This window comes from Equus asinus, chromosome 24 (genome assembly GCF_041296235.1).
Source record: "Equus asinus isolate D_3611 breed Donkey chromosome 24, EquAss-T2T_v2, whole genome shotgun sequence".
NCBI lineage: Eukaryota > Metazoa > Chordata > Mammalia > Perissodactyla > Equidae > Equus > Equus asinus.
Window position 1 is genome coordinate 58,136,876 of NC_091813.1, and position 22,402 is coordinate 58,159,277.

The 22,402-nt window shown below is 40.3% G+C and overlaps 1 protein-coding gene across 4 annotated transcripts in view; it reads left to right on the forward strand.

The window, feature by feature from the left end:
• The window catches only part of TPD52L1 (TPD52 like 1), a 97,282-nt gene extending 75,545 nt beyond the window's left edge, over window positions 1-21,737 (forward strand). The window contains exons 4-8 of one of the 4 annotated variants that reach the window (XM_014852940.3): window positions 7,847-7,948; window positions 11,260-11,274; window positions 12,860-12,898; window positions 15,953-16,013; window positions 21,117-21,737. In XM_014852940.3, coding sequence (XP_014708426.1) covers window positions 7,847-7,948; window positions 11,260-11,274; window positions 12,860-12,898; window positions 15,953-16,013; window positions 21,117-21,245 — 346 coding nt within the window. In that variant the 3' untranslated portion in view covers window positions 21,246-21,737. The remainder of the gene's footprint in view (window positions 1-7,846; window positions 7,949-11,259; window positions 11,275-12,859; window positions 12,899-15,952; window positions 16,014-21,116) is intronic. The other 3 variants (XM_070496162.1, XM_070496163.1, XM_070496164.1) reach the window with 3 other exon arrangements.
• Window positions 21,738-22,402: the final 665 nt, after the last annotated feature.

Below are 22,402 nucleotides of genomic sequence, written 5' to 3' on the forward strand. Positions count from 1 at the left end.
GGTGGTCACCAGGTGAGCACAGCAGGTCAGTAATTAATCCTTATCCTTAAAGAAATGCCTATATGATGGCACAATGCACGCTCAACAGGCCACATCAAGCCCTTTTGGAAAAACAAGGTCAGGCTGAATTAGTTTTAAACCAAATGGCTTCCTCATATACTCCAACATATACTGTTGCTTTTCATTTATTTATCAATTCCATCTTTTTGGAAAGCTTAATAACTTCATCCTATATAAAGAGGAGTAAAATTCTGATATTCAGCATTTAAAAAATGCACAGTACTTGAAAATTGACATTTAGTTTATGATTTATTTACTCTTTGATTTTGGGCTTCTAAGACTTGCAGACCATTATGGTCAGTAATTATTATCATCTCTTTTTATGAGGAGCCTGTGTGGCATTGTTGAGTTCAGAAGCGCCAGTGAAGATTAAAGACCTAATTTAAAAGGACACACGTGGCCCATCTCTGACACAATTGTTCATTCTTCTTACCTTTCGGCTTTCATCTTGGCACACAAAGCAGGAAGTCAATTCTTTTCGGGGTTTGAGTGGTAAACCCATGTTTTGATAACACATTTAGGGAACCTTTGTAGGAAAATAAGCCTAAATATTTTTTGTATCTTTGGTAAAATGCTGTATATGCAACCATTCAAGTAATGCTTTCTTTTAAATCCCATAATAGAAAATCTACTCATGCTTTAAGATCTCTTCTTGTAAAAAGACTGTTGCATTTTTAATTTTTCCTTCTCTCTGTATAAAAAAGTGCTTTAAGTCAAAACCTTTTAGAAGATGACATGCTTTCTCCCTTTGATTATTAACGCTGACTTTCAAATTAGCAAGACAGACAAGAGGAAACTGCATGAAAAGTCAATAGGATCCTGTTTATTTGGCTTGCAGACACCTTACTCCACACTGCTGAAGAGCCCCTGTGGGTGTGCCGGCCAGACAACTAACCAGTCCAGGCCATTAGACGCTAGCCATTCCTTAAAGAAGATGTGGTGTAAATATATATACACAGTAGAATACTGTGCAGCCATGAGAAGGAAGGAAATCCTGCCATTTGCAACAACATGGATGGACCTTGAGGGCATTATGCTATGTGAAGTCAGTCTGACAGAGAAGGACAGATACTGCATGGTATCAGTTATATGTGGAACCTAAAAACAAAAAGTCAGATTCTTGGAAACCGAGGTTGGAAGGGTGGTTGCTAGGGCCTGGCAGGGAGGAATAAGGCGAGGCTGGTAAACGAGTACAAACTTTCAGTTATAAGATGAATAAAGTCTGAGTATCTAATATGGTGGCTATAGTTGATAACACTGCATAGCATCATTGAAATTTGCTAAGAGAGTAGGACTTAAAGATTCTCACCAAAATATATGTATAAATATGTGAGATGGATGTGTTAATTAACTAGATGGTGGGAATCCTTTCATAATGTGTATGCATATCAAATGCACTTTAAATAGCTTACAATTTTGTCAATTATAACTCAATAAAGCTGGGAAAAAAAAGAAAAGAAAGATATAAAGCTATCCATTCCAGCCAAACTGAATCTCTGACGACTACAGCCTATTTTCCTGGTCACTTTCATTGAAAAATAGGAAGGTTACTTGTACACAGAGCAAAAAGTCTCCCTGTCAGCACTCGACCATGAGATAATGCATATGAAGTACTCAACAAACGTGAGGTGCTGTTTGCCAGCATGGTCAAATCGTTGCCAAAGAAAGGTTGAGCGCTGGACCAGACCCGAGCCTTTTTGGGAAGTCAGGTCCCTACAAAGCTGCTGTTTGCAGAACTGCTTTAGAGCCCAGGAACCAGTTTCCCTTACTTACCTTGAGGCCTGCATCGCTCTCCTCCAAAGTCAGAACCTTTCATGGGAACTTTCATTCGAAGGTCCCAACTCCGCACCTGTAGCTGACGTCTGCCAATCAAACTGGGCCCTATTTCCCTCCTTTGGTCTCCTGCGGCCCTTGCTCTGGTTAATTCAGGCACTGGGGATACAGTGATGATGAACAAGATGTGGCCCCTGCCCTCTGGAAGCTCAGGCAGGTCACAGAGACAGATTCGAAAACCACAATTGCAACACGTGGAAAAATGTTTGGAAAGACCTATGCAAAGGGGATTATGGGAACACAGAGGAGATGCCCATAACACAGTCTTTTTCAGGCGTATACTCCCAATTTTTCTGCCTCCTAATGACAATTGACAGCAATTTGAGGACATATTAACCCTTCAACTTTTATTTAAGGAAAATGTATAGTCCGCTGCTTTATGAAGTATGTAAGTCAGCAATGGTGTAACTTATATTTAGCTTAAATAAGAGGCACTAGTAATCTAAAATGCTAAATACCATTTCCATTTAACTTACAAGATTGTCAAGTCAATCAGAAGGTTGGTAGTTAAGTTGTTTTTCATTACTTAAATATTATTGAACATGATTATATATGATATTGCTAAAAAAGTTTTAAGTATTAGTAGTACAAACTATGTACCAAATTCCATGGCACAATAAAGGGAGTAAAATGCAAATACACCAGCTTCCTTGCAGGTTATCAGTGGCCTGACAGGAGGGTCTTTTTCAAGATGCAGGCTCTTAGCCTCTGAATGGGAATGTATATTACTTTTTCTTTCTTTCTTTCTTTTTTTTTTTGGCTGAGGAAGATTGGCCCTAAGCCAATGTCTGTGTCAATCTTCCTCTATTTTGTATGTGGGACACTGCCACAGCATGGCTGATGAGCAGTGTATAGGTCTGTGCCCAGGATCCGAAGCTGTGAACCCTGGGCCGTCAAAGCATGGCACGTGAATTTAATTACTACGCCACTGGGCCAGCCCCCTACTTATTCAATTTTAAGATCAAGTCCTCTTAGGATGCAGCATAAGGTTACAGAGTCTGTGTGGTGCACAACTCCAGAGGGACCCTTCACTTAGACTATGATGTGGAGCTTTCAAATGCTCTGAGCCCAGTGAGGTCCCTGGTTACTTTGTTCTTGGAAGTCACTTGCTTATGTATAACCCTCTCTCATTATCTGCCCCCTCAAAATCTCTTTCCCTCCATTGTTGGTCTCTGCAGAATCTATGTAGCATGACTGCTAGTTGTTTTCAAGAAATGGGGTGGTTAGTCTAGGGAAGAGGTGTAAGAATGTGGGGAAAAAATGGGCGTCTTAGAATTCTTGAAATATGGTATTACAGTTTCTCTCCACAAAACACTGGAGCTAGAGACAGCTGACCTAACGCACCCTCAACTGTCTGTCATCTCCGAGGCGACAAGACTTCCGAGGGAAGTCAGCTACAGTACCCTAACCCTCCCCATCATTAAAGAATCACACAACTCTTCTGGGCCTCAGGTTCATCATCTGTCACCTGAAAGGATTGGGCTCCAGTGCCTTTCAGATTTAACGTTATATAATTCTCAAATAAAGAGTTGACAGTCCTAAAAATCCCTCTTCAACACTCCATTGAGCTTTCCATACAGTTGAATTTTAACTTTGAAATTTCACACAGATACAGAGTTGCATTGTTCCTGGTGAGGACATAAATGTCAATGATAGCTCGCTAAAGTAGTCAGACGCCTGTCTACACCCAGCTCACATTTTGGTTTAGCAGTGGCTTTAAGCACAAGGTAGCTCCCACTTAGTACTTCTCTCTAGCTAACTGTTTTTTTATTGAGGTAACACCGATTTATAACATTGTATAAATTTCAGGTGTACATCGTTATATCTTGATTTCCGTGCAGACTACATGGTGTTCTCTAGCTATTTTTGGATTAAGCCATGGAACTCAGAATGTGACACATGCACAAGAAAGTGTTCAAAAGTCACCTCATCTCAAAATTCAAAGCGTTCTCCAATATATAAAGTTAAACTACATTGGAGTGGTTTACAAGAAAAAGAAATATTTGATCTAATTGCAAGAGATTCCTGAAGAACTGCAGGACCAACACAGGAAGGAATTCTCCAGCTGGCACCCACTCCCACCTCACACGGAGGCCACAGGTGTTGCAGGTTTCTCTTCACTCCCCCTGAGTCGCCTTTCAGGCCTCCCAGAGTCAGTGCCAGTCGATGCCCAGCAGACTTCTTCCCTCCGCCTTCCTCCATTCCCCTTTGTATCCCCATTGCCCCTTTCTCCCAGAACCCGGCTCTATTCTGCTGACATCCACCTGGCCAAGACCGCAGAGACGTCCAGCCCTGATTGAACAGAGAGAGGCAGCTGTTAAGTCTTCCTAAGGGTGCAGGCTCAGGTCTGTTTAATTCTTCAAAGTGGGGTATTTACAATACAAAAAAAAACAAAAAAACCCCTTTTCTTGCCATTTTGGCGGCATCGCATAGCTGAACAGCTAGAGCTGAGGTGCTAAGGCAGGATGGAGCCTGGCATGTGGGAGGAACAGTGCGGAGGAGGTCAGGGTGGCTGGAGCAGAGGGAGTGAGTAGCAAGAGGAGGTGAGGGAAGGGCTGGGGCCCCGCTTGTGCAGGCGCATCACAAGGCCTGGGGTATGGACTTCGGCTGTTCCTCTGAGGGCAATGAGGAGCCAGTGACAGAGGAGTGACGTGCTCTGACTGTTTTAATGGAGTCCTCTGCCTGTTGTGTGGGAGGGGATGTAGAGATAAGGGTAGAAGTGGGAGACTAGTGAGGAGCCTGTTGCAATAGCCCGGGTGAGTGATGATGGTGGATTGACCTAACTGGAGGGCAGTGGAAGTGGTGAGACAGTCGACAGATTCTAGCTGTGTTTTGAAGGTTGAACCAACAGGGTCTCTCGATGGATTGGATATGGTGGGTGAGAGGAACAGAAGGGGCAGAGATGGTACTCAGTGTCCTATTTTGGGCATTTATAGATTACTCTATATACATGAGAACATATACCAATCTCATCAATTTACATGAGAAACTTTTGCATAGTAAAAGTTTTTCTTGGGGCCGGCCCAGTGGTGCAGTGGTTAAGTTCACACCTTCCACTTCTTGGCCCAGGGTTCCCCGGTTTGGATCCTGGGTGCGGACGTGGCACCACTTGGCAAAAGCCATGCTGTGGTAGGCATCCCACATATAAAGTAGAGGAAGTTGGGCATGGATGTTAGCTCAGGGCCAGGCTTCCTCAGCAAAAAGAGGAGGACTGGCAGCAGTTAGCTCAGGGCTAATCTTCCTCAAAAAAAAAAGAAGAAAGTTTTTCTTGAGACTTTTCAGAATTGTAATGTGAGTAGAAAGAGTCCCGGTCCATAGTGCAAGAAATGTTTCATCTGCATATGATTCTGTGCTTTCCTCACTCCCGTCATGTCTGGATTCCAGTTTTTTAATGCATTTTTTGTAGATCTGATTTCATGGCCCAATTACAACTTTGTGAAAACTTTGTCAGTATCCTGAAAGTATACCTGGAATAGGAATTCCAGATTTTTTCTTCATGTGTAAATAAATTCTTTTGTTTTTAAGGCTAAAACCACTACATTTAAATCCCACTTTTAAATACTATTTCTAAGCCGAGTTAATCCAAGTGTTCAGGACACTGCTGTGGGAACCTGTTTAGTAGATGGTTTCTTCTGAATTCTCGGCATGTGCCATTCCAAGATCACACCTCGTTAAAATCTTGTAATAATGACTGATGTTTTTATTTCTGGTCTTTAATGTGTTGTACTATTTTTTTTTTTAAGATTGGCACCTGAGCTAACATCTGTTGCCAATCGTTTTTTTTTTCTCTTCTTTTCCCGCAGCTGTATATTCTAGTTGTAGGTCCTTCTAGTTGTGCTGTGTGGGACACCGCTTCAGCATGGCACGATGAACGATGCTAGGTCCACGCCCAGGATCCGAACCAGTGAAACCCTGGGCCTCTGAAGCAGAGCACAGGAACTTAACCACTCGGCCACGGGGCTGGCACCTATTTAGTCCTATTTTAACTGCCTTATCACTAATAGCAAGTTATATATTAATATTTTATTTCATGTTTCAACTGCCTGAAAGTCCACAGTTTCACATGATCAAAAATGGTTTTTCCCATAATTAAAACCTAAAATTATATGGTAAAATGTAAAAATAAATTTGTAATTTGAATAAGCCAATATTTTTGTACCTTTGCAGAAAACAAAATTAGGCAAACATCCTAAAAGCTGTTCCTTTCTTCCATCTTCTCACCTCTCATTGCTGCTTGACCCGGAGCCATCTGGGTCCACCTTCCCCATTCTGCTCACACAACACTCTCCAGAGTCACAAGTTACCTCCTAGTCACCAGATTCTTCTTTGACCCTTGGACCCCCTTGGTCCTTCCACATTTGCTGGGAAATGTCTGTTTAGTAAATGACTATTTGGCTGGGTTTTATGATCTAAATAATATATGATTTTTACACTTCCTGAAAAACAGGGATTGTGTAGATAAATAACGTATGATGCTGATAATATTAGAGGCTCATTCCGTCCTGCCGACAAAAAAGAGAATAATAGAATACCATGTTAATAAAGTGATTTCAGTCTTAAGGAAGACCAAGGGGCATGTTTTAAAGCATTTCCGTAGAGTCTGATGGTATATTTGGGACTGGATGACTTGTGGCAGATGGAAGGGCTGGAGGCATAAGGGAATTTCCTACGCAACCGATTTCTTATGACATAAAGTCTTCTCAGAGGTACCACATACGTGCACGGGTTCTGGCCGAAGCAGGCAGCTTTGGGGGAACTGACCTAGGAGCAGCATACATTAGAAGAAGACAGTGTGTGTATTATAAGAAGTAGTTCATTTTTTAAAAATCTGTACAGAACATTTTCTGTTTGGATTTTTTTTTTTTCAGTTTTACTGGGATATAATTGACATGCAGCACTGTGTAAATTTAAGGTGTACAGTGTAATGGCTTGGCTCACGTGCATTGTGAAATGATAGGCAAAACTTTCTGCTGATTTCTTCCTATTCCTGTATGTTAGGTGCCTTTGGTTTCCCACTTTATTAAAGAATTCTTAGAAATTCCTCAGCCCCATGGATACACCACTGTCTTTCCTGCTCAAAACGGCTGGCCAATCTTTTTGGCCTGTTCTACTTGTCACTTACAAGCTCCTGTCAACTCTGTCCATTCTATCTCCAATCCACCCACTTCTGTCTGACTTACTGCCATGACTCCCAGTTCAGAGCCACAGGGGAGCGTCCTCTTTGATCATCTGCTCATTCCTCTAGTATTTACTGCTAGTGTCTCCTGTCTCCTGTCTCCCTCTGCCAGACACTGGGTACACAAAGATGAATGGCTTCTTGTCCTCAAGGATCAGGCTAGTAGGGACAAGGGCTTATGAACAGATAGTTGCAGTGCTGTATTCCTACAACTGTTTTGAAAAAAGTCACTATCTTATCTTCAGATTATGTGCCCTTCTTGTTCCCAGCTATAAGTATTAGAAAAATAAGTCAATTTCTAGTTATATGTTGCCCTTTTCTGGTTAATTTTACCCACATTAACAGTAGAAGCTTAAATTTCCCTTTGAAATTTACATTTTCTAATTTCTGTGTTACCTTTCATGGCTAGAGCTTTCATTGGCAAGTGTCTCTTCGTAATTAATACACTTCTCAAGAATAACTCTCTTCTCAGAGCAGTTCCACTATTTGTGATTAAAAAGCTGGCATATTTAGATCTGTACTTGTATGTGTGTATATATATATATATTTTTTTTTTTTCCTGAATTCAGATTTAATGATCTGACTTTCCCTCGATTGAGTGGTAGCCAACTCATTACTGCCAAACAATGAATAAAACAATGACTCCTCTTGGTCATCTTCTTCCTAAATCTGTTTTGGAAAGGGAACTTTCAAAGTAAGGAGAGAGAAGGATGATGAATGTTTTATAGGCAATCGTGATATATAAACTGTGTTACTGTTGTTCTCTTTTACCTCTAGCTACAAGAAAACACACGAAACCCTGAGTCACGCAGGGCAGAAGGCGACTGCAGCCTTCAGCAACGTTGGGACGGCCATCAGCAAGAAGTTTGGAGACATGAGGTACTGTGGGAAAGAACCAGGGGAGTGGTGCTGAGCGCTGGGCTGTCCCAGAGGAGGGGAGCATTGTCTGTCGGCGGTCTTCCTAACATATTCTTTTTTTTTTTATTGGATTAAAATTTTATGTGGTTGATAGTGGTTGGTGATTGAGATAAATCTTTATATGGAGATGTCTTCTGCCTGAAGGTCAGCTTAGTTGGCCTGGTCCGGAAGATGCCCTTCCACTAGGACCTGACCTAGTAAAGACAGAAGACAGAGGGTGCCTTCAATTGCTAGTAAAAGGGGATTTCAAAAGAATGCAGCATACACTGAAGTTTTATCACTGTAATTTAAACAATAAGTTAAAATATGCATTCAGTGGAATATGCTCTGATGAACTATTCTAGGTTACGTTTTTGTATACATCCATCTAATATATATTTTTCTATGCTAAATACATACATATTTATTCTCTCATTCCAAAAAAGTACCATATGGTATATACTTCTGTTAATTTTCTTTCTTCACTTTAGCAATATATTGTGAATAAGTTAATAAATGTTTATTACACCTTCATTTTTAATGGCTGTATTATCTTCCAGTGCATAGCTGTAGCAAAACTTTTAAACAAGTCCCCTTGTACATTTTGATTATTTTCAGTATTTTACTATTATATAAAATTAGGGTAAACATCAAGATTTTGAACTGAGAACCAAGTGTCCTCACCATAGGCATCAGAAAAACAATGAAGTATTGGCCATTTCTATTTTTTGTATTATGTTTAAGAAGTTATCTTATTTAGAGTTGTTACAATCATATGTTTTGCTTATTTAAATAACTATCATAGCTTATCTTGAATTTGGCTGATATGCTTAGGAGATTTTTCTTTATAAATCAATTTCATTTTTCTCCCTTGAAATTGAGTTCATTTCTTAAAATCTTTTGGAGTACATTTAAAATGTCTTCCTTTAAAAAAATACATGCATATTATTTCACTGGATTCTTAAACTATTACTTTCTTTATTACCCACACTTTTGATACCTAGAGGCAAATATTTATATCTTTGTGTTTAAGTTATTTTTTGGCTCCAAAAATTGCTGGATTGTACCCAGTGTTCATGCACCAACTTAACAACTTGGCATTCATGAGGCTGGAGTTAAGTAGGTGCATGCGCATGAATCTGAGTACTTGGTTTTATCTTCATATTTACTAATAATGCAGTAACGAAAAGCAATTAAATTCTTCAGAGGCCACGTGTGATGAACAGGTAAACATTCTGGGTTACCAATTAACTTTCATTTGATTACAAATTAAATTTTGCTATCATTTCAATGGCATTAAAACAGTTATCTAAACTAATTAAATAATTCCTTAAAACAGGAAATACCCTATTACCTGTTATATCCGAGAAAGTATATTTTGCCATGTTTATAAGATTTATTCTCCACATACATAGTTGAAATCTTTCACTTGAACACTGGGACCTCAGCATAACACTAGAATAGTGTTTCTCCATCTTTAGGGGGCCTTACGAATGCCTCTGAAGCTTGTTTAAAATACATATTCCCAGATTCCACCTCTCCAAGATGGTGCCTCCGTGGGTCTTGGGTGGAGTCCAGGATCTGCATTTGTAACCCGCTCTCAGGTGATCAACTTCAAGTAGTCGGGCTATGAGGAGGCCAGATGTACCTTAGCTCGCTTGTACCGGAGTGTTCCCAGTTAGAAAATGAGGAGAAGAGTAACAGCGTCATCGGGTTATTATAAAAGTAGCAGAAAAGAGCCTGACGTGTATTAAGCACTCAATAAATGCTAGTTTTTATCTTTACTAAGTGACTGCCTCAGACAAGGTGGCCCGACCTGATGGAAATTAGGGAGAGTCCATTGCCAGGAGCGCACAGTATTTCATAAAGGCTCTGCTTATTTTTCTAAGTAGAAAAGAACAAAACTGTGTTTCGCATGTGCAATATGTTGACATATTTATGTGCACACATTAATTGGGTATAATATCAAGGTTGTGTTGACTTCTTTTCCTCCTATTTCAGTGTGGCTCTGTTTCAGCATAATGGGTAACCCATTTCCCAGGCGTTCCAAACTTTTCATTAATTACCATTCTGTATAGAGGCTGCAACTCTCATTGTAAACTGTGGCTAAAAAAATATTAGAAAATGTAGCTTGTCACTAGAGACTCAAATATGGCCCTGTAATATTTTGTAGAGTTTGCAAAATTCAGACCTACATTTTTCTCAAAGTATAACATCTAATGTTTGTATATAAATGAGGATAAGTCCCTGTGAAAGCAACGTTTTACAAAGAATTTTTAGTTTTAAATTATGCTAGAACAAGCAATATACGTAAAAGTCATATTTGAAAATTGCTTATGTTAAATATAGTAAAGATTCTTAAAGGAGGAGAATTAGTAAGTTTTTATTTTTCATTCAAATTAATTTGCCAGTTTATGAAATGATAGTGGGGAAATTTTAAAATTTTATCACAGACATTTGACCTTGAACCCCTTTTATGGTTTAAAAGTATCATATTACTCTATATGTTTGTTAGTTACACTATAAAATTCTTTTGTACTTTCTGGGAACAAATTTCTGAACTTGTTTAAAAAAGATTGCCACCAAAATTTAGATACCTGGGAAGAAAAACAGTACCTCTAGTTTTTCTTTAAAATAATTCCAAGTTAGTACTTAGAGATTTTGAAAACCTAGAATTTGGTCCTTTTAGTAACTGAATGAAAAGCACTGTGTTAGGGTTTAATTTAAATATTTGATAAAAATAAGTAATATTTCCCTAGCTAAGATTCTCATTTTATCCTGATTGCCACTGAGTGAAGTCCCCTCAGTCCAGTCATGGAACCACTCCATCCCCTCCTCCATCTGTGAAATGACACTGTTAATAGCCACCTAACTAAAATGCTTCCTGTGAAGTTAAGATGAGGTCACATTTATGAAAGCCCTCTGAAGAAATGCAAGCTGTTGAAATCATGTTTATAATAATATTGGCATCTTCTTGGCACTTCTCAGTGAATCTGTTCAAGCTGCGTGTCATCTACTGGAGGTAAAATCTTTGGGGGAGGCATATAATTTTATTAGAGTCCAACCGTCTCTATATATCCATGAGAATAATAGAAGCACAACTTAAAACAGGTTGGTAAAGAAATTGTTAAGACATGTTTAAAAAGCCACGTACTCAAAAAAAGGTAATGAATGGAGTTGCCTAATCTTTGCTTTGGGGCTCTTGAAAGGGGACGAGGGGCAGTGCGGTCGTTTCTTGGCATCCTGATGTGCTAACTCTGCTCCTGTTCTCTCCTGTGCTGCCCTGGCTGCAGGTCTCACTCCATCGGGTAAGCGCTGCCTGTGGGGCCCTGCGGCTTCCTTGCTGCTCCTTCCTCCCCAGAGCCCGCTGTTCCTTTCACACTGTGGGTGCCTCTGCCAAAAACCTAGATCTATTTTCCCGAGACTGTTCATGACCAAGGAGTTACAGAGTATAGGGCACCTGATGCATTTGAATTTATTTAAGCATAGATTGATCTCATTTCTGAATCATATACACCAGTTTCACTTGCTGAGCAATCTCTTAGGAATCTCTTTCTCTGCATCATTCCTTCCTTCATTGGCAGAGGTCCTTAGCTTTGAAAGAAGAAAAAAAGGAAGTGGACACTGAGAGTTGTGTATGTTTATGGAACTTTAGAAAGTAAAGTAGAGAAATAGAAAATTATTTTCTCTAGACTGTCGTGTTTTTCTGAACTGCTTGTAATGGTTACCCGTGTGGATGAATCACCTTCAGCTTCCTGTCCCTTCTGAAGCTGAAAAGGGGGAAGGTTACTGGAAGAGCACATATGTTGGGAAGTGTGCAGTTGTCAGTCCCAGGCCTCTGAATGGAGCTTTCTTTTAGCTGGAATCTTATTATATACTTTGTTTTGGGGAATTTTTTTTCTTAAGAAAACTGCCTATATTTAAAGAGATGAATAGGTTGATAATGCTGATGAATTTCTTTTAATGTAATTTCTGAGGAAATATTTTACCTACAGTTTCTAAATGGAGTTGGAGGGTAAGACCATAAGTGTCCCCTGAATTTCTCTGTCCTTTTCTTTCTGAGTTCTAGTAAAGTGCTGCTCCTACTTATGACCTCAGGGGATATTGTTGGGGAGGGTGATGCGTTTGATCCCTTACCTGTTAGCTTCTTGGGAGAAGAGAAAGCAGGAACAGTGTTGGAAAGTGTGATGGGGGAGCACCAGCTTAGCAGAATGGACCCCATTTTGCTTCACCCAGCCTGATTTCTGAGTGGAACTCACAGAAAATAACAGGCAATCAATCAGAGGGAAGATGAGTCAGCTACTCTAGGATTAATAGGATGAGAAGGCTGACGCTCTTAGAGTTCTCGGAAATGGTGGTGTTTGTACCAGATGTTCTGGAATGAATGCAGAAGTCCCTGCTCCTGTGTTGACTGTGTTTGCCTGACACGTGGTTCCTTGACTGTCTTACGTTAAGTATGTATATTTCTCTGGAGAGTTTCTCCACAATGGAATGTTTAGCTTTTACCTGCCTGGCTCTACTGCCTGGACACTGCCCTTCCTGTCGTCCTGAACAGAAGGGAGCTGGACCTGGAGAGGATGCCCAGGGTCCACCGAGCTGACCTGGGGGAAACCAGACATTCTCCTCAGATTGCCTGGCCTACAGAGAACCTACAGGAAGTAAAATAATATGCACCTATGGACTATCTACTCTCCTTTTATTACCCCTGGAAGCCACCAGGGCCCATCCTACCCAACGAAAACAAATATCATCTTGGTGGGGTGGGCAGGGAGTACTTCAGGTAGTTGAAATTGCTGTTTTAGAACTGTGAATAGGGAGTGTCTCATGTACTTACATTGTGCTATCTTCTTTTTTCTTTCTTTTTTTCCCCTTTAATCTGCCTTTGCCCTGAAGCTACTCCATTCGCCATTCCATAAGTATGCCTGCTATGAGGTAATGTGTGTAAAATACTTTACATAATATTAATGCAGAATGTGTGAAGTGTTACTTTATTGATATTTATTTTGTAGGGTTTTCCCCCTTTATATGTAAGGAACTTCCATGACCTGTCGTATTGTCTTTTCTGATGGTCTTCAGGAGAAAAGGCTGACAATTCTGTAGAAGTGTTGTAGGTATAATGAGCTTGGGCTTTTGACCAGACACGCCAGCTTAAACCCAGCCTCTCCTGATCTGTATGACCTGAGACAAGTTACTTCACCCATCTCAACCTCCATTCTCTTATCCGTACACTGGGAGAAATAAGACCTGCCTCCTGTGGTTGTTGTGAGACAAAGTCACCTGTGTAAAGCACTTAGCACAGGGCCTGGAAGATTCCGAGCAAACTTGCAAAGGTAAAAATATGTTTCCTATTTCAGCAGAATTAAATGCAAGCCTGGGAGAAAATTTAGATGAAAGGATAGGAGACTAAGAGGAATATGGTTCAAGAAAGGATATCATAAGGATTTTTAAAAGTAGATATTAAGATGAAGTGTCTGTTATACAGTAAGAATGTCATTAAAATTACTGGCCGGATGAGAACTTCTGAGAAGGATGCTCCCCGCTTCCAGTTTGCATGGTTTAGAGACACAATCTAATAAAATCCCACTCACTGTAATACAGTATAGAGGAAAGAATGTTAGACTGGGAATCAGCAGATGCATTGTAGCCCAGTTCTGCCAAGAATGAACTTTGCAGCCTTGGGAAAGTCACCTCAGTGATAATCAGTTAGATCACGTTTAAAATAAGAGTCTAGAACCAGATTTCCTGCTCTTCCCTTGGTGCTCCCAGGAGCCCTAGAGCTGCCTTGGGCTGCTTGGGAGGAGGGGGCGGGGGGCAGGGATGAAGCCTCTGGGACCCTCCCCTCCTTCAGTCAGAACTGCCCCTCTTCCGCCTGCTTTCTGTTATATATTGTGGTGTAAATACGTTATAGCTCGGGTTCAGTTACTCTGAATAGTTTGAGACCGCTGAAGCCAAATTCTTTCTAGGGTCATTTGCAACTGCAAACTGTGTGTAGTTGTAAAAGATATGATTAAATCTGAGTAAACATTTTCTCCCTGTTCTCCGGCACACATTCTGGAGATTTTCTATCTGTTTTATTATATCTGGTGATGTCTTTTCTACACTGGGGTTATTTGGTTACTTTGGAAATTTAACCATGGCATTTGATTTCCCTAATTTGGTGGTAAAAATAGAGAGCATAGATTCAGGATTGCTTAGTCTGTCTTTGAATGACTTGCTCCCCCTAGCATAAAAACACCCAAATTGAGTAGCACAGTGTATGGCCCTGAGCTCTTTTACTGTTAACTTTTAAGTCTGGGTGTCCAAAGAAGGCTTCCAAAAAATTAACATGGTTGTACTCTGTAAACCATGAGTCCATCTAGTGGCTTATGGATCAAATGCAGCCCTCATGAGCTTGCTTGAAATTAACTTAAAAAAAATGATTTTCCTCATCTAACATACCCATGAACCATGAAGCTGAACTGTTTGCCCACTGTGGTCCTGTGTAACTGATGGGTGACACCAGTTATGTGAGCAGGGTGGACCAAATAAAACTTGTGGTGGAAGTCAGGTATCAATAAGAGTATACTTTTGAGTCATTCAAGTGTAATTTCACTAATATTTCATCGTGAAACAGAGGTCTGATGGAGGATTACTTATAGGAATTTGACTTATGTTTGAGTCATATGCAAGATGTGATGCTGTGGTTGGGCCCTCTGAACTCACCGTTGTTAATTCACATACCTGAATGCAAATGCTTTTCTGACCATCTGGAGCATCAGGGTCTCAGGAGATAATCCTTAAGAAAGTCAAATTCACTCAAAAACATATTCTCTACATAGTTTCCTCTGGAAAGTGCTAGAGCCGTGCTTCATCCCACACCATACAATGAAGCCCCTATTTTATAGCCACTCTCTCTTATGAAGTTTTCTAGGCTATTCCTCTTATTTTATTTCTTCTGCACTCTGGAGAGATACCAAGTAGCCATTAGTATATCAAATATACTAACATCCAGGTGAATTATTTGACCTGAAAATCATGGCAGTCGTTGTTAGTGAAAGCTGACATGGATACAAGATTTAATATACATTTTTAGTTCAGTTCCTGGTTCTTTAGTTGTACTTTGTGATATCATTTTTAATGGTAATGATGACATTAAATCATCATGTCGTGTGGCCAAATTCAGTACAGGAAATAAAAAAGCACCAAATGAAGTGTCTAATGCTTCAAGTAAGAAGATGGTATAATGATTATTTAACACGATGGATGAGTCACAAATAGTATGTCAGTCAACTGCGAAGGTTCTCTCTGGTAAGAGAATGAGTAAGTGTCTCTTCTTTGAGAGGAAAAACAGCATGTGCTTGTAACGCCATCTTGATCAAGGCTTAGACAAGTAATGGGTGTATTTCAACTTATAATGAAAGCATTGACTTTTAGAAATACTGCTTCATGGAAGTTGACAAAATGATTACTTTTTAAGGCACTGGAAAGAGAAAACTTATGAACCGTTTTTTATCTTGAGCTATTTCTGTCTTGTCTCACATTCACTGAAATAACTAACTTTTAAAATTCCAAGTGGGAAAACTCAAACATGATATTCTTCAGATAGACTTTCCATTGCTTACAAAAAAACTGAGTTGGGAAAAGGAGTTGTTGCGATAGAAACAATTAATTAGTAAATGAAAAATGAAACTACCTTTGACTTATTGGAAATGATTTATGGTTCACCATGGAATTGTTAGAGCTGTATCATTGTCAAATGCTATATTATTTATTATACGGTTGAGTATCTGACTACTTTACTTAGAAAAATTCTGTGGCAGGTTATGGTTTCTGGATCTACCGTAGCAGAAGTGAAATGTATTTCAAAACATGGCCGGTGTAGGTGGCAAACCTACATCCAGCTCTGGTGCAGAGCTGATGCTCACGAATAAGAGCAGAAAACCACATGGCAAGGTTGCTAAGACAGCTTGGTCTTTGGAGCTGACCTCTCTTTTTTTGTTATTTTAGGAATTCTCCTACTTTCAAATCATTTGAGGAGAGGGTTGAGACAACTGTCACAAGCCTTAAGGTACAGATGAAGTGAATTTTGTGTCATTGGGTCCATTGAATCAGGACAGCTCAGTCATTGCTGTGGTTAGTTCCATAGGTGGGGCTGTCAGCCGCCGGTACAACCAACAAGGCAGCCTTGTATAGAGTCAGTCCTTTTCTTCACATATAAATCTATAAATAAAACCAGCATTGAATAGTGTTACTGTATCCTTACAGAGTTGTTTGTATAAACCATTTAGGGTGAATTGTTCATTAAAGTGAATTAAGGTTTGTATTCACCTCTTCACTGGTTAGAACTCCTAATGCCATCCCCCAAAAAGTAGATATGGGAGAGAGGATTGTGGATAGGATGAAGGATATGTGAATTCTGAATTTAAAGTGTAAGTGAAAGTTCAAGAACAGCTCCAAGCTCCTCTGGTTTGGATGTGCACTAGCAAACATGAACTTGGCTCCATGTGCTATATAGCCGTCCACTACTGGTCGGCTACCTCGACTCGTTTACTCGGTTCACATGTATACTGAGCACAGTGCAGTATGGTAATCACGGAGGGAAAATAAAGCTCAGCCCCCAAATGCGTTATTTTTAATAATGCATGTAATCCCTGGATATAAACTGAAACTATGCCCATTACATGGTAGGTGCTAAAAGAATTCATTGAATTTATTGTTTGAGCAGAGGCAGGTTCGTCTACAGAGGAGAGAAGAGCAAACATAAAATTAGTCTAGTCTTAGAATGTATAGACCTTTTAAAATGGGAAGAATCATTGAAACTACTAATTTATTTTTTTAAAGATGTCCCTTAAACAGTGACTTAATTACATCTTGATATCATTATCCCTATTTTGTATACAGTCCATTTCTGTATTTCCCTATGACTGGGAAGATTAAGAATACATATGAATTTTAACCAGATGAAAAGCAGCTATATGAACATGCTGGTTATCCAGCCTCTTGTGAGTCGTCCCTCACCATCCTGCTCTCCCCGGTGCTGCCCAGTGAGCATCTGTGACTCCTTCCTAGAGGTTCTAGAAGCTCTTATTGATTTTGCCCTGGAGGGTCTTTCCTTCCTCTTAGGGGAAGGTCTTTCACATAGTCTCTACTTCTGCTTTATTCGGCCTGTGATTAGTTGTTTAAGGCAAGAATGAAATTATTACTCAGCATTTACCATGGTTTCATTTACCAGCAGTTTCTAGTTGTGCAATTTCACTACCCTGCTTGTCAAAATCATCACTCATTGAGTAAAATAGGGACCAATAGGGACCACTAAGTTGCCCTCTTTTGTAGGGAAAACTTTTGATAGAGAGGGCCATGCAGTACTTTGGACCTTTCTCTTGCTAGAATATCTATTCTCAAAGCAAAAGCCTCAGAAGATCCTAGGAGTCCATTTCTCAACATTTGCTTCTCAGCCTTAGACATTCCAAAGAGGATGGATTCTGTTGCTTGTTAGACAAGTTCTGACATAGGAGAAGTTGTACCTTTTAGGTTTTCTTTAGAAGAAGGAGAGATGAAGAAGCAAAAGAAGAATAAAGAACAACCTATTTTCATTTGCTTTTTAGGAAACTCTGGTAAGCTCACAGCTCACAGATGACCTAAGGGCTTGGTCCCTACTCTCAGCTTCTCACTTTATTCCCCCCATCGGGACGGAAGGTTTAGAGTCTGCGTCCTCCTTCACACATGCTCAAAACGAACTCAGCCGACTGGATACTGGCTGGTGTCAAGACCTCCTGAAAGTAGATTCTGGGTCTACATGATTGTTCATGGGTTTAACAAGACTTATATCCCACCCACCTCCTATGTCATGGTCAATGCCTCATTCTTCTTTTTCTGCCCACCCAGGCAATGGAGAATAGCTAATAATCGTACTTTGTGTAAAACCTCCCACTTCCTCAATAATTAGAAATTTCTCATTCCTTTTTTCTCCAGACTAAAGAATAGATGTTTAGCCCTTTTTTATCTAATTTATTTTCTGCATAGTTTACTTTTGTGTTCTAAATCTTCTCCAAAATTTCTATAACTTTCTTCATGTATGGATCCTGAGGCTGTTTTCTGCTGAAGAAATGACTCATGAACCAGTAAGGATGGGTGAAATTCCTTGCAGGTCTCTGTGCTGCATTTCCTTTCACACGTCCTGCGTTAAGCTTGATTTTTAATACACCACTTAAAGGGGATCAGGTTCATTTTTGTGTCCTCTTAGAAATAATGTTCTGCCGTGAAGTGAGGTCCATTTCTGCCATCTTCTCACACAGTCTGTCACACAACATGTGGCATTTGCACCAATTATTTGTTCTTCCTTTATCCCTAATTCTGTAGATGTTTTGATTTTCCATGAAAAACCTTCCAATTCATCATAATCATACAAAATTTAGTCCTTTCTGCCTTCATCCTTGTAATACGTCACTATATCACTTGATGACATCTGAGCTGGTGTCATCTGTACACCCAAAGAGCACACTTTCTATTTCATCCAAAACAAACAAACAAAAAGCAGACCCAGAGTTAGCTCTTATGAAACTACATTTGGAATATTCTGCTGTGTTCCAGTGAATCACAAATAACTATCTCGCTTCCAACTGTTCTGCACCATGTCAAGCAAACCATATTTTTAATGCATCTACTTTTTGATGAATATATTGCATGGCCTGAATTAAAACCTTAAAAAAAGGCAAAATATATTATAGCGATTGTTTCTTTGTGTCCTTTCAACCAGCTATCTTATGAGATTAGGCAGCCCAACTCAGTAATTCAAATAAAACTTTATGTAAAGAACAGTTATAATTTTGGGGACAAATTGACAAATCCTTGGCTGAAAAAGCCATCACGACGGGAAGAGTCCGGGAGAGGTTTGTTGTTCCCATCTTTGCTTGAGCAGGTCCTGGCCCAAAGTATTGCAGTGTGTGGTCACGACACCCACGTGGTGGAGAAACTCCTTTATTCCACTCCTCTCTTTGCCAAATTGCTTTATTTCAAAGAGATTCCCTCCTTCTTTATTTTCCCATTTTGATTTGAGAAAATCAAGAACTAGGAGAGAAGAATGAAACAAAGCCCAGAAGAAAATATCAGTAATTAGTATTCACCTAACTCAATACTGTGTGACGTCGATTGCAAAAGAAAATCGGAATAAAATAAAGAGGAGAGTGGGAACTATTAATAGCCTAGGTTACGTTGAATTAATCCTGTTTCTCTCTGGGATGAAATAAGCATAGTGAAAAATCACATAGTTGAAAGCAAACCCTTCTTCCCAGGGCTAAGGTAACACAGAATGGAGCAGGACTTGATGCTCTGAGCCAGAGGTCTGCAGACAAAGGCCTGTGGGTCAAATGCAGCTGTTTGCCTCTTTTTGAATGGCCTATAAGCTAAGAATTGTGTTTACATTTTTTAATGGTTGAAAAAAAAAATCAAAGGAAAAATAATTGTTTGTGACGTGAAAATTACATCAAATTCACATTTCAGTGTCCATACATAACAGTCTTTTTGGAACACAGCCATGCTCATTCACTTATGTACTGTCCTTGGCTGCTTTCTACAATGGCTGATTTGAGTATTTGTGACAGAGACTGTGTGGTTCCTAAGCCTAAAATATTTACTATCTGTCACTTTCCAGAACGAGTTTTCTGAGCCTAAGCAGAGTGGAAAAATTCAGCTTAGTAATTGAACTTAAAAAGGCAGAGGGGGGGGCTGGCGCCGGGGCCGAGTGGTTAAGTTCGCGCACTCCGCTGCAGGCGGCCCAGAGTTTCGTCGGTTCGGATCCTGGGCGCGGACATGGCACTGCTCATCAAACCACGCTGGGGTGGCATCCCACATGCCACAACTAGAAGGACCCACAACGAAGAATATACACCTATGTACCGGGGGGCTTTGGGGAGAAAAAGGAAAAAAATAAAATCTTAAAAAAAAGGCAGAGAGGGATTTTAGTGATAATTGGAGAAAAGTGTGTGTGCAGGCTAGGCAGGGTGTGGACACATCCTCCTGTGGTTTCTGTTCTTGTGAGTGATGACTTGGTAACTGAGATGGAGACAGCATTTTGGGAACAGCAACGTTATCTGTTCTATACCTTCCTTTTCCCCAAAGCGTTGTTCTATATTGTTAATGGTTAAAGGAAGGCCAACATGACCATTAATAAGACTTGCATTATGCATTTTGGACCATTAAATATTCTTTTGAAGGACTTTTTAATAAGGAAGTTTTCAAAATATGTATTTCTTATATTATAAATTGATTTCTTCCTGATTCTATTCTTTTTTTCTTTTAAGATTTTATTTTTTCCTTTTTCTCCCCAAAGGCCCCCGGTACATAGTTGTATATTCTTCATTGTGGGTCCTTCTAGTTGTGGCATGTGGGACGCCGCCTCAGCGTGGCTCGATGAGCAGTGCCATTGTCCGCACCCAGGATTCGAACTGACGAAACACTGGGCCACCTGCAGTGGAGCTCCCGAAATTAACCACTCGACCCCTCGGCCACGGGGCCAACCCCTTCCCGATTCTAGTCTTATTAGCCAATAACAAGTACACAAAAAGGGAGCCTCGTAAAGCATCATAACTTTGCATTTTAAGAGGTGTTCGTCCTTTAAAGGCAACTGCCTAGAAAGATGTGCAGTGACCAATGCTTAAGACTTGATGCCGCTCCAGCTAGGAAAGCGGAGACCAGAAATCCCGTTGAGCCTCTCTGCCTTTTCAAAGGACATTTGTCAGAAATCCAGATTGCCTTGCTAAATGCCAAGTAGAAAACCTAAGCTGAAGTCACTTAAAGACGTTCATACGTTTGCAAAATTGGGGGAATTTATCTAAAATCCAGTTCCGGTCTGATTAAATCGGTTCTTTGAGTGAGTGAGTAGAGAGTGCAGATCCACAGATCCGGATATGCTCCCGAAGGGACTAGGAATCAGATGTAGAAGAGACAATGGGAGTGTTGCTAAAATTGTAAAACAGAAGTTTTTAATCCAATCCCGGAGCCCAAGTATGAAGGACACCCTAGCACAGTGCTAAAGGGACCTGACTTCTCCGCATCCTTTATATCCTCTTTCAAGAATAAAAGTATTCCTGAACTTGAAAGTAACCAAGCTATCTTATAAAAACATTACCGAAACAATGAACTAACTGCAATTTTGCGTCTGCACCCGTTTCAGACGAAAGTAGGCGGGACGACCCACGGCGGAGGCAGCTTCGAGGAGGTGCTCAGCTCCGCGGCGCAGGCCAGCGCGCAGAGCTCGGGGGGCGGCCCCCGGCGGGCCGAGGAGGAGGAGCTGCAGTGCTAGGCCCGGCCCGCGCCCCCGACCTGGAGACCAGACTCCCGCTGGGAAAAGCCAGGCCTTGACCGTCTTCTTCAACTGGCCTCGCGCCAAGTTTAATAAAATGACTTTCACTTGTATTTGTGTTGATGATGGACCGCTTGACCATCCCACTTCAGTCTTCACAGACTGTCCTCTTGTAAAATGTCCTGATTTGAGCAGGTGCACAATTGGTCGTGACCCTTGTCTTTGTGTAATTCAACATACCTTCCAAACCTGTAGCTCTTACTTATTTGCTGTGGTGTTTGCTTGGACTCCTTTACCATGTGCATGTCTTTGGGGGCTAAGTGAGTACGCCCTCTCGGTTGAGTCGGTCCAAGGGAGGGAGCTCTTTCCGACCGACCGTCTCTAGCAACGGGATGACTCTGCAAATTTCATCAACCTGCCTGTGATCGCCCCTCACCTCTATCAATTATGTATGTTTATTTAAGCAATTAAAATAATTGACTTTAATGATGACTTTGAATTCTTGATTTCTTTAACTCCTCAGGGCTGTTGATGACCTTAAAAACATGGTAGTTAACGATTCTGAAGACACTATCTTAAATCAACTTCCACTGCGAATTTAGTGAACATGAGAGTGGATCCGAAAGTGATTATAACCTTAGCCACCCTAGGATGCTAAAATAATCTCCAATTCTAAAATTCTCTCTAACCCACGTGGAGAAGTAGTTAAGTCAGGTAACTACTGAGTAAGTAGGTAAGGGATGTCGGAAAAGGGGTGGCTAGAAAACTGGAGAAGCAGAGGTCTGCACCCCCTTCCAGTTTGCAAATTGCTCACGTGAATGAAAAAAGCATCGCATGAACACAATCAGATTTCTGCGGTAACTCCTACTTTCCACATCATATGGTTCTCTTTTCTTCTGAATAGGAATATACATTTGTAACTACCAAAGCTACATCCTATAGATACATTTCTTAAATGCACACAGAATAGACGTACTAACTAAAAAATCACAATTTACATATAAATACTTAAGTATATAAACCACGTAATATATATATTTATATATTCTTGTTAGTATGTTCATTGTTCATTTTTAAATTTATTCGTAAATAGAAGTGGATATATGTGACATAGTGAAATAAAGCCAATCTGAAAATTCTATGCAAAGTAATAGAGC